Consider the following 12,534-nt stretch of genomic DNA (forward strand, 5'->3'; position numbering starts at 1 on the left):
TTATTTTTCTTCAAGTCATTTTATTCAATTTTGCCGAAACTGTGAAATAACTCATTTCAATGGCTTCTTCTCAACAATTTGCTCAACCCCCACCTTTTCTTCAACTTCCTGGGAAACCTGCTATTCCTTGGCGTCAATGGGTCAGAGCTTTTGCTAACCATATTGTTGCAATTGATGCAGTCAAGTTCACTCCTGATAGAAAAGTTGCTATTTTATATGGTTGCTTAGGAGTTGCTGCACAAAATGTCTTTGAAAATCTTCCTAGATCCTCTCCTCCCTCTGGCGAGGCCGGTGATCATTGGGATGAATATAAGGAAGCTTTGTCTCGCTTAGCTCGACATTATGGCGAAGAACCAAATGAAATGCTTGAAAGACATAACTTCTTTAAAAGAAGACAACATGAAGATGAATCAATTGAAGAGTACATTGCCCAGTTAAGAATTCTAGCTTCCACTTGCGAGTTTGAATCTAATCCTGACATCTACATCCGAGATCAATTTGTCTTCGCTTGCTTTTCTAAAAAGATTCAACAACGCCTGTTGAGTTGTAAGAAGCCTACACTTCAAGAGACCATTGACATTGCTAAGAGCATTGAGAGATCCATTACAACTTCTAATACTCTTCAGAAAGATCAACCTCATACTTCATTTCATTCTTCTTCGGTTGAAAAATCTAGTTCTGTTAATGCTATTAATTTGAATAAGTCTTTTAAACAATTACAAAGAAAACCTAACCCCTTTTGTTACAGGTGCGGTTCTAAATCCCATATTGGCAATAATCCTACTTGTCCTGCTCTTGGCAAAAGATGTGTTTTATGTAAAAAAATAGGACATTTTCAAGGTCTTTGCAGATCCGTCAAAAAGTCAAACAGACCTTCTGTTAATAATATTGTTTGTCCTGACATGGATGATTGTATTGATGAATTTCAGGATATGGTAGTTTCTATCCAATGCAATTACATTTATGCTCCCAAATTGGTTAAAGGTCCTTTCTGCTCTGCCCTCTTTGGTAACATTGAAATTTTGGTAATGGCAGATTCCGGATCTCCAATAACATTTTTTGAACGATGTATTATTTCGTGAAAAATGGAATAACTCCATTTCATTGATCGAATCTGACCTCAGTCCTAAAGCATTCGGCGAATTTGACATTATTATGCTTGGTTATTTTAACTATAGACTAGAATGCCTTAACAGATCTATTATTACCAAAATTTATGTTGCCATTAATGGTCGCAATATTGTTGGATGGCAAGATCTCGCCAAAATGGGTATTTTCTTAGTGCCTGGTTCTGATGATCCTATAAGAGTTGGCGATCCTCCGGAGGGTTACTCTCCTGCTCCACCTTTTGTTTCCGAATGTCTTCTGATCAATGATCATGAGTCTGACATCAAACAAATTTTGGACAAATTCCCAAATGTTTTTGCTAACCAACCTGGTACTGTCAAAGGTTTTCGTCATGAAATCAAACTGAAAGCTTCTGCTCAGCCCATAGTTCATAAAGTTCGCCCAGTTCCCATTAGCGCTAGAGATGAACTTAAGTCTGTACTCACTTCTCTTAAAAATGAAGGTATCATTGCACCTTCAAACTCCTCTGAATGGATTTCGCCGATTGTTATTGTACGCAAAAAGAATGGCGAGGTCAGGCTATGTGCCGACTTACACACATTGAACAAAAATATTTTGATTGATTGCCACCCCCTCCCCAAAATTCATGATCTCCTGGCCAATCTGGGCGGTGCAAAATATTTTTCTTTAATTGATTTGCGTTCAGCATACCATCAGGTTCCCCTAACTGAGGCTTCCCAGGATCTAACCACATTTGTGACCCCATTTGGAGTTTATAAATATTTGAAACTTCCCTTTGGGCTAGCCAGTGCCGCTAGTGTCTTTCAAAAAATAATGGATCATCTCTTTGAGTCTATTCCTGGTGTACAAGCATACCAGGATGACATTTTGGTCTTTTCTCCTGATTGGAATTCACATTTGTCACATCTGACTTCCGTTCTAAACAAATTAAACGAATCAGGCATGACAGTCAGAGCTGACAAATGTAAGTTTGGCTCTCAGTCTTTGGATTACTTAGGTCACACTTTAACTCCCGAAGGCATAAAACCCAAGTCCTCTCTCATCGTAGCCATCACTCATGCTTCTTCCCCTAAAGACAAGGATTCCCTTCGCTCCTTCCTGGGTTTAGCAGAGTATTATGCCCGTTTTGTTAAAGGCTACGCGCAAATTGTTGAACCTCTTCGTTCTTTACTTCGCAAAGGTTAAAAATTTGTTTGGTCAGAAGAAATTGACGCCTCTTTTACTCACGTCAAGAACATGATTGTTGGAGCACCTGCGTTACATCCTTTTCAAGATTCTGCTAAAAGTTTCATTATGGTTGACGCTAGCTTGACTGGCTTAGGTGCCGTTTTGGGACAGTGGGTCTCAGGAAAAGAACACACAATTGCCTTTTCTTCCAGGAGACTCAAAGATTAAGAAACACACTATAGCACTATCGAACGAGAGTCCTTGGCCTGCGTATGGGCCATTGAGAAGTTCAAAAATTATATATGGGGACGAGAATTTGATTTGTATACTGATCACAAGCCACTCACTCAGCTTCTCAATGGTGATGGTCTGGGGAGAGCTTCTTCAAGACTTGTCAGACTATTATCAAAGTTACATGAGTTCCATTTCAATATAAAGCACATTTCTGGTGGCAAGAATTTTCGCGCTGACTGCTTATCTCGCATGTCGCTTAATGATTCTTCTAATTTGCAAGAAATTGATGACATCGAGTGTGTAGTTGCCACTCTTGATGCGACAAAGTTTTGTCCAGGCATCACAGAAGAATCGTGGTCCAAAGCATTTGAAAATGATCACAATTTAAAATTAGTTGCGCAATATATATCCAAAGGCTGGCCTGAGAGTAGGAAACTACCTAATGAGTTAAAAGCATTTGCCATGATTTCTTCTGAACTGTCCTTAGTTAACAATTTGATAATGAGACATGATGTTTTTGTTCCTCCTTCAGATATCAGAACTGATATCATTAAATGTGCACACCAAGGCCATCTTGGCATCACCAAAACATCTCAACTTATCAAATCCCATTATTGGTGGCCTTCTATTGAATCTCAGGTCAATATTTTCATTGATTCCTGCAATGAATGCTTACTTTCAGATAAGAAATGGAAACTTATGAATACACCCCTTCATCCTGTTCCTTTTCCGGATAAACCGTGGGAAAAGGTTGGCTTGGATTTTTCTGGCCCATTTGATGTCCTTCCCCACGAAATGAAATACGTCATCATTCTAATTGACTATCATTCAAAATGGTTGTATCACATGTTTTGTGATTCCCCCTCTTCAGCCAACGCCATTAAATTTTTGAAAAGAATTTTTGTTATTGAAGGCTGTCCCTCTGTGGTAGTTACTGATAATGGTTCCCATTTCATATCCGAAAAATTTACCTCGTTTTTACTGGAACATGATGTGGTTCAGTTTAAGGTGGCCCTTTACTCACCCACTTCCAACGGTCTGGTTGAACGGGCTAATAGACTTCTCAAAGATGCTATTCAAACAGCTATTTCCTCTCACAATGACGTCAAGAATTTTCTTGAAGATAAGTTCTGGTCGTACAATATCTCGCCTCACAGTACAACTGGTATGTCTCCTTTTTCTTTGTTGAGGAATAGGAATGTTCATACCAAATTATGCCCCAAGTGGTTATCTCAGAGGAATGTTGAAACCCAAGCATATGAACCTTGTGATATTAATTTATCTAATAGAGTTTTACAAAAGCAGACTCTCATGAAGGAAAAACATGATTTGGGTAAATGTTTCAATTCAGCTAATTTAAATGTCGGTGATTGGGTTCTTATCAAAAACCCAAGAAAAGTTTCTAAAGGTCTCTCTAAATTTTCTACCCCAGTCCAAGTTACTTCTGTTAATAAAGCTTCTGCTTTACTTGGCAGTAGAGGATGGTGGAATAAGAGAGCTTTAGTCCACTTGACCATTTCACAGGCTCATTCTTTATTGAATCTGACAAAGGAACAATTTGATCAGTGTGACTGGTCTTTTTGGTTGGATGTGCCTTTTTCTACTGATTCCTCTTCCTCAAGTTCATTTTCTGATCCATCAGAATCACTGTCAAGTTCCTCTCCTTCCTCCATTAATTCTGAGGTTGTAAGGGAAGTTCCATGTCAATCTTCTACTTCATCTGTCCGATGTAGGAAGTTACCTGTTAGGTTTAATGATTATATTTTAGAATAAAATGCACTCATTTTGTTTTGTTTTCTTTTTATTATAATGTTTTATTTCTATTACTTTTTACTTTGAAATGTTGTGAAGAGGGAGAAGTTGTAGTATATGCCTCCTTCCCTCGTGCTGTACTCAGCACGAGGAAACACCCATGTTATTGTTTGTGTTCTGTTCCATGGCTGTGTTCGATTCTAGCACTCCGGTCAACGTTAGTCAGTTGCCCGGAGTCCTGGAGTCGAGCGGCAGCACCTTCCTGTGGGTATCATAAAATTACAATAAAGAAGACTTCAAACTACAAACCTTGACATCGGAACTTCGTTTATTACAGACTAATAATCACACACAGACCGGCATTCTTATGGAGATGGTTATCACACGGAAACCAGAGTGGGAGTAGGGGGTAGATCTGAGTTGTTGTATTTATTTCATATGCGGGGCAGCAACACCTGTGTACATTGGGAAGTCTCCTCACGAGACAATGACTGCTTACCTGTGTGTCATTTGATCTGCTCTTTCGCCTACATATACTATGCATTCAATCCAAAAACTGTATCTGCTGTATACCGATCAATTGTTCAATAATGAGAGTTTAAATAATAATAATAAGAATCACACACAGACAGTCCCCCAGGACTGGGCTGCCTAGCTGCCCAGTCCACCACTGGTAAACTTATCTTCTTTTATTTTTAGGTACGAATTGGCATCCTCATCTAGCTGGCATAGTATCTGGGGTCTGCAGCATGGCCACCCTCCTCCTAATTGCTGGAGTTGTTGTTGTGGTGGTACACAGAAAGCGAGGTATGAAACTCAACAACGTGTTTTTCTGTGTACTTTCTGTGTTTATCAGTGTTCATATGTTTTTGTTTTTCCTGTTTGTGTGCTTTTGTGGTTCCTAATGTGTGTGTCTGCTTGTTTGAGCATGTTTGCTTGTGCATTTGAATGTTTCTTTCACTGTCTGTTGATGTGCATGCCTGTTTCAGTGGTTGTGTGTCCTCAGAGCTTTAGGTGGGGTGAGTCCATCTGGGTCTCAGACACGGCAGTAGTTAAAGCCTGACCTTGAATCGGCCCCTATGCACATGCTTGTAGCTTTACAAGAAAAAAACACTGCTCGGTTTCTGAACAACCACTGTAAAAACCGCTAAGGTAATCCAGGTTGACTCAGTATTTCCTGTTGACATTTCTCACTTTTTACTAAATGTTGCTTTCCCTCAGAGTGCTTGCTATTTACAGGATGTTGGGTATTTGTTTTCATATAGCACATTGTCCCCTCTAGTGCCTGTGTCCGTTCAGTATGTGAGTGGGTGTTTATAATGGGCCACAATTGAGATCCCTGGGGTTGAGACTGAAGGTAGTAAGCATAACCTTCTCACAGTACATGTCAGTGGGTCATCAAGGTGTCCAGAACACATGCTTGTCCAGCCAGTCTTTTCTCTCCCTGCAGAGCTCACAGAGCAGTAGTTATGTGTGGCAATCCTAAGTGTGATTCAATTTGTAAGTGTGTGAAGGAGGTGCACAACTGTCAAAACATTGGCAGGATAAAGTAAAATAAAACTCAATGCTCACGTTAGTGGGCGTGTTGTGTGTCTGTGTGTGTCTGTGTATTGGGATGGTGAAGTGAAGGAGATCCAAGGAAGAACATACAGGAGAGAGTGAAAACAAAGTGCATAAGAAGAAAGCGATGAGATGCAAGATATACAAAAGAGGATTTCAGAAAGACGTGGGGGAGAAAAAGGGTGCAGGTTTTTAACATGGTGAGAGAGGGAAGAGGTGCAAAGGGTAGAATGCGAGTGAATGAGAGACTCTGAAAACCACTGACCCTTCCACAGACCTTAGCAATGTTTAATTCACAATCTCATATTTGCAGAACATAAACATTTTGAATTCAAATTATTCACAACATAACCATTGTTACTCATTTCTCTGATACTGCTAGCAAGCATTGGCAAAACCAATAGGCCTGGCTTGTTTTAGGTCCATATCTGTTATTGTGTGACCTGTCTGGATGAAATAACAGAAAGCTGACACAGAGCTATCAAATGCTCGTTGGGTGGCAAGCTATGGGAAGTACAGGATTTTAGTTTAAATATATTAAAACTCACACTTTTTTGTACAGGCCATACCATTTGCTTACACTTCTAAGGCCACGCCCCTTATGTTTTTTCATCCCACTTAAAGCCCAGTGTGCTTTGCATGTTTCATTCGTTTACAAGACTGTCCTTGTGTCCTGTCGGTCCATCCCTCTATTTTCACCTACCCTCGTCCTGACCACTCTCCCATCTGTCCGTCAGCCTTTCCTTTTGGTGTTTCTAATAAAGGGCCCTGAAACTCTTGTTATTGGCAAACTGAATGGATCTGCATTTCCTCTTTGCCAGGAAACTGAAGCTGCAGTAACAGTTGCAGCCCTCCTGGGGCAGCAGCTGAAGCTGGTGCTGCACGTGTGCAAGGCAGGCTGCAGCACAATAGTTAGTTAGTTAGTTAAAAAAATTCTTGATAGAGCGCACTGTGACCAAGCGGCTTCCTGGCGCTAGAGTTAAGGACTGAGGAGCACAGAAATCTGCTGAGATGGGAATCAGCAGGAGTACGCTTGGGAAAACAGAAAGGTCTTAAGGGCCTTGCGGAATTGGGAGTAAATTGGGGTGGATCTAAAGGACAGAGGAAGGCGGTTCCAAAAGCGAGGGGCTAGTACAGAGAATCTAGTACCTCCAGTTTTTGATCTGCGGACGTGAGGGACATTGAGAAGGGCTTGATTGGAGGAACGGAGGGCACTGCTAGGGGTGTAGGGACTGATAAGGAAATTAATGAATGCCGGGGCAGTGCGGGCATGGGCCATGAAAGCCAGACATCCCATCTTGAAAAGGGATCTCTGGCAGATGGGGAGCCAGTGAAGGGATTTCAAAACAGGAGTGATGTGGTGGAACTTGGGGAGGTGATAGATAAGACGGGCGGCCTGATTCTGAATAGCCTGAAGGCGGCGTAGTTCGTAGGCCGGGATGCCCACGTAGAGGCTATTCCCGTAATCAAGACGGGAGAGAATCATTGCCAAAATAATAAGTTTAAGGGTATAGGGAGAAAAGAAACGGGACACTTTCCGAATATTCCGGAGGGAAAGGAAGCAGGAGGAGACAACTGAACTAATCTGGGCATGCATGGAGAGGTCCCGACTGACTTTAATATCCAAGGCTCCACTGCACTGCTAACTCCTGAGGCGAAAAGCCGGGAGGTTTTTAATTGCCATTTTAAAACTTGTAATTGTGTACTGTGTATTGATTTTAAGAATACCTGCTATTTGCACTTTCCTCATTCCCACTGCAGCTGAAGACTAGCTGTTGGGATAACAAAACCCACTCGTTCTTGGCGCCATTGACCGCCGAGGAGAACAATAGCCACGCCCATCTCTTGCTGGCCACGCCCCCCCGGCCGCGATAAATAGGGCGCGCTGACTCTCGCGCTGCTCCACTGCACTGCTAACTCCTGAGGCGAAAAGCCGGGAGGTTTTTAATTGCCATTTTAAAACTTGTAATTGTGTACTGTGTATTGATTTTAAGAATACCTGCTATTTGCACTTTCCTCATTCCCACTGCAGCTGAAGACTAGCTGTTGGGATAACAAAACCCACTCGTTCTTGGCGCCATTGACCGCCGAGGAGAACAATAGCCACGCCCATCTCTTGTTGGCCACGCCCCCCCGGCCGCGATAAATAGGGCGCGCTGACTCTCGCGCTGCTCCACTGCACTGCTAACTCCTGAGGCGAAAAGCCGGGAGGTTTTTAATTGCCATTTTAAAACTTGTAATTGTGTACTGTGTATTGATTTTAAGAATACCTGCTATTTGCACTTTCCTCATTCCCACTGCAGCTGAAGACTAGCTGTTGGGATAACAAAACCCACTCGTTCTTGGCGTCATTGACCGCCGAGGAGAACGATAGCCACGCCCATCTCTTGCTGGCCACGCCCCCCCGGCCGCGATAAATAGGGCGCGCTGACTCTCGCGCTGCTCCACTGCACTGCTAACTCCTGAGGCGAAAAGCCGGGAGGTTTTTAATTGCCATTTTAAAACTTGTAATTGTGTACTGTGTATTGATTTTAAGAATACCTGCTATTTGCACTTTCCTCATTCCCACTGCAGCTGAAGACTAGCTGTTGGGATAACAAAACCCACTCGTTCTTGGCGCCATTGACCGCCGAGGAGAACGATAGCCACGCCCATCTCTTGCTGGCCACACCCCCTCCTACGTCATTAGCGACCATCATAAATCATGTGCCTATACCGGAAGCGCAGCGGACGAGCGCAGCGGGCACGCCGATTGCGCGCCGAAGGCGCGCCCAAGGCAAGCTCGTCTGCGCTCGTCCGCGACGAGGACGCGCCTAGCGCCACAAACCCTGCCCTATACAGCCCACACTCTCCCTGCTACACCCGGGATGCGCTGCTTAATCTTCAAAGGTATGCGCATGAAGGTAAGCTCACCTTTGAAGAGACTGCTTCTCCATTAACCGACTTCACCCACAAGGGCCTAATTGTAGGAGGCCTCTTGAATGTCCGCTCCTTACCGAAGCATGCCACTGAAATCAACCTTCTCATAGATTCACATCATCTGGATGTACTTTTTCTAACTGAGACTTGGACACATGCAAACTGCGAAACTGACCTTGCAGCTGCCTGTCCGCTAAACTTTAATATTCTTCATCTCCCCAGACCCAAAGGCCGCGGTGGCGGAGTTGGCGTCATCTTTCGAGCCTCGTGGCAAATGAACACCTTAGAAATTGACCCTGTACTCGGAATCGAGCTCCTTGGTCTGACTATAAACAGCCACCAAGGAGTCACCTTTACAGTGATTATCTGCTATCGCCCACCTGGGGCTTTTTCTCTTTCGCAACAGCAAGCACTCCTCACGACTATCACTAACATGGCTACCTCTCATAACAAACTTATACTCCTAGGAGATTTTAATCTCTGGCCAAACGGCAGCCTAGACACAGGCCTAGACAACCTTCTGCGGTCCTGTGATAGTGTGGGACTTCACCAACTGATAAAGGACCCCACTCACTCTGCAGGTAACCAGCTCGATCTCATCTTTTCAAGCCCGGGTCTAACTCAAGTAGGTGACATTCTACCTATGAGCTGGACAGACCACTCGCTCATCAAACTTTATATCAATAATGCCACAATACGTAAGCCTAAAAATCACTCGCCACCACAATTTTCTTATCGGAACTGGAAAGCTTTAGAGAAACTCAGCATTTCCACCAAAGTCTTCAAGGTGGAGGACAGTTTTTCCCCCACCAGCTCGGTGGAAGATAATTATAGATCCCTTAGTTTGAGAATTACCTCCATCGCGGACTCTGTTGCCCCTCTTAAACTCTGTAAACCTAAAGGTAGAGCACCTGCCCCCTGGTACAATGACTCTCTGAAAACACTCAAATCAGCCTGCAAACAGGCTGAGAGAAAGTGGAGACATGGATATTGCAACAACAATAAAATCCTCTGGAAAAAGTCTCTCTGTGACTACAAATTCGCTATCGCAGAGAGCAAAGCGAACTACTACTGCGCCACTATAGCTAATGCGGCCAACAGTCCAAAAAGTATATTCCAGATCCTGGACAATATCCTACATCCTGACTGCATTAAAAACCCCATTTCTCCATCTCAGTCCCTTTGTGACAGCCTTGCTCAGTTTTTCACCGACAAAATTGAGACTATTATCAACAATCTGGCAGTGCCCTCGTTGCACACCCAACTCTCCCTTCCCGAAGCTAGCACCAACAACCCCGACCCTCTGAGGTCAGCCTGCCCTCCTGCGAATAGGCTACTGGTTTTCCCTCTCATTTCTCAAACAGAGTTTGAAAGTGTTGCACAGGGCATCACCTCGGGATCCCCCCTTGATCCGCTACCGCCGAAAATCTGGAAAGCATGCGGGCACGAACTATTTCACACTCTCCGGATGATCTGTAATCAATCCCTTAGCTGCGGCTTCGTCCCCCGCCCTTGGAAGCAAGCGCTTATCACCCCGCTTTTAAAGAAACCCACGCTAAACCCAGAATGTTTCTCCAATTTCCGCCCCATATCACTCCTGCCTTTCCCGGTGAAGGTGCTTGAACGCTGGGTTAGTAAATGCCTCTCAACCCACCTCGAGCAGCACCACATTCTGGACGAATTCCAATTTGGTTTTCGTCCAGCCCACGGCACTGAAACTGCTGTGCTCACTGCCATGGAGGAGCTTCGAATGCGCGCAGACAGGGGCCAAGCTGTGGCCCTGATTTTATTAGACCTGTCTGCCGCATTCGACACTGTTAATCATGGGATACTGCTCCAGCGGTTGAGAGAGGCAGGGATCGATGGCTCAGCCCTGATTTGGTTTCACTCCTACCTCAGCGAAAGAAAACAAGCTGTATCCCTTCCCCCCTTCCAATCGGTCCTTTCCCCTGTCCCGCACGGTGTTCCCCAGGGCTCCTCTATTAGCCCGATTCTTTTTAATGTCTACTTGAAACCATTGGTCATGCTAATTAAATCACATAACATGACCACAGTAAACTATGCGGACGACACCCAGCTCCTCTTCTCTTGGGAAGGCCAAGATTCCATCCCCTTGCAAGCCTTCCATGACTGTCTAAGAGACACTGCGAGCTGGTTGCACCAGAACTCCCTCCAGTTCAATGCCTCGAAAACCGAGGTATTGTTCTGTCCCGCGAGTCGGATACCCCGCCCTCTGCCCGCTGAGTTCTGGCCCCCGGAAAATTCCAACAACCCGCCACCTGTCACCAATGTCCGCAACTTGGGCGTCATGCTAAATCACCAACTGAGCATGGAAACGCAGGTCTCAAGAACAGTCGCCACCTGCTCTGGCCTTATGCGCTCACTGCGCAAGATCTTGCCTTTGCTACCTTCTTCCGCCAGAGCATTAGTAGTCAGGTGCACTATTCTCAGTCGCCTTGACTACTGTAACGGCCTGCTGCTTGAATCTCCCGCGACTTTACTGGACAGACTCCAACGAGTTCAGTCAGCAGCAGCCAAACTGGCTCTCGGCTGGACCAGGAGATCCTCGGCCACGGCTGCACTGGCCGAGCTGCACTGGTTGCCCTTGAAGCAACGCATTGCCTTCAAGGCCCTCTGCCTGGTCTTTAAGGCACTACATGGTGCAGGACCCAGACCTCTTCAATGTCTGTTCTCTTGGTATACCCCCACCAGAACACTCAGGTCTACAACTGCCTGCCTGGCGAGAGTGCCCAGATATAAGAAGGCTAGGATGGGGGGAAGATCGTTCAGAGTAGCTGCTGCCAAGTTGTGGAACAGTCTGCCTGTCGACATTCGTCAAATCCCTCACCTTCTCCCCTTCAGGAAACGAATCAAAACATGGCTCTTTCCTTCACCCCTCTAAACAGGTTAGTCATAATCCATTCCCCCCCCCCCGTCAATAAACCCCAGGAGTAGCTAACAGCGCCAGGATACCTGCCAGGTGACAGTCGCGCTCTATAAATGTTTTAAATAAATAAATAAATAAAATAATTAAATAAATATGGTCTTTGCTGAGGCCGCCGGTACTGGCGAGGGGCCAAAGATGGAAGGCCAGAAGGCGGCAGACCAAGGGGAGACAGTAGGGCCAGTCACGACTAGCTCCGTCTTGTCCAGATTAAGTTTAAGTTGGTTATGGTTCATCCACTCCGAGATGAAAACTAGGGTAGAGTGGAATTTAGGCAGGGAGTCCAAGGGAGAAGAAAGGTCAAATACTAGCTGGAGGTCGTCCGCATAATTATACACGGAGACCCCCATGTCAAGAAGAGAGAGAATGAGGGGGTGAATATAAAGATTAAAAAGAAGAGGGGACAGGGAGGAGCCTTGGGGGACCCCGCATGGGACCAAGCGGGAGGGGGCAGAAAAGCCAGAAAGATGGACTGCCTGGGTCCGTTCTTCAAGAAAAGAGGCGAGCCAAGAGAGGGCAGTACCCTGAACGTCCGCTGCGCTGACACGGCCAAGAAGGATGGAGTGATCGACCGTGTCAAACGCAGCGGACAAGTCAAGGAGCACCAAGGCTTGGGGTAAGTTGGAATCAGCCTTGCTCATTAGCTCGTCTAGGACGGACAGGACCACTGACTCAGTAGAGTGGGCCGGGCGGAATCCCGCTTGGTGGGAGGCCAAAAGATGGTTGTTCTCAATGAAAGTAGAGAGGCAGGTTGTGATGTAACTCTCCAAGATCTTCCCTAGGTATGGGAGAAGGGAAATGGGTCTGAATTTAGACGGAAGGGAGGGGTCTAAACCAGGCTTTCGGGAGTTTCGGGACTAGGCCGGAGG

At 45.1% G+C, this 12,534-nt stretch overlaps 1 protein-coding gene across 4 annotated transcripts in view; it reads left to right on the top strand.

Annotated features, from left to right (window-relative positions):
• The window catches only part of LOC144822446 (uncharacterized), a 354,287-nt gene that overhangs the window by 112,259 nt on the left and 229,494 nt on the right, over positions 1 to 12,534 (top strand). For all 4 annotated transcript variants that reach the window (XR_013608621.1, XR_013608622.1, XM_078679990.1 and 1 more), the window contains exon 3: positions 4,942 to 5,049. Coding sequence is in view for 2 of the 4 variants with exons in the window: in XM_078679990.1 (XP_078536116.1) it covers positions 4,942 to 5,049 (108 nt within the window). In the remaining 2 variants the exon portion in view is untranslated. The remainder of the gene's footprint in view (positions 1 to 4,941; positions 5,050 to 12,534) is intronic.

Source organism: Lissotriton helveticus, chromosome 3_1, assembly GCF_964261635.1.
Source record: "Lissotriton helveticus chromosome 3_1, aLisHel1.1, whole genome shotgun sequence".
Classification (NCBI taxonomy): Eukaryota; Metazoa; Chordata; class Amphibia; order Caudata; family Salamandridae; genus Lissotriton; species Lissotriton helveticus.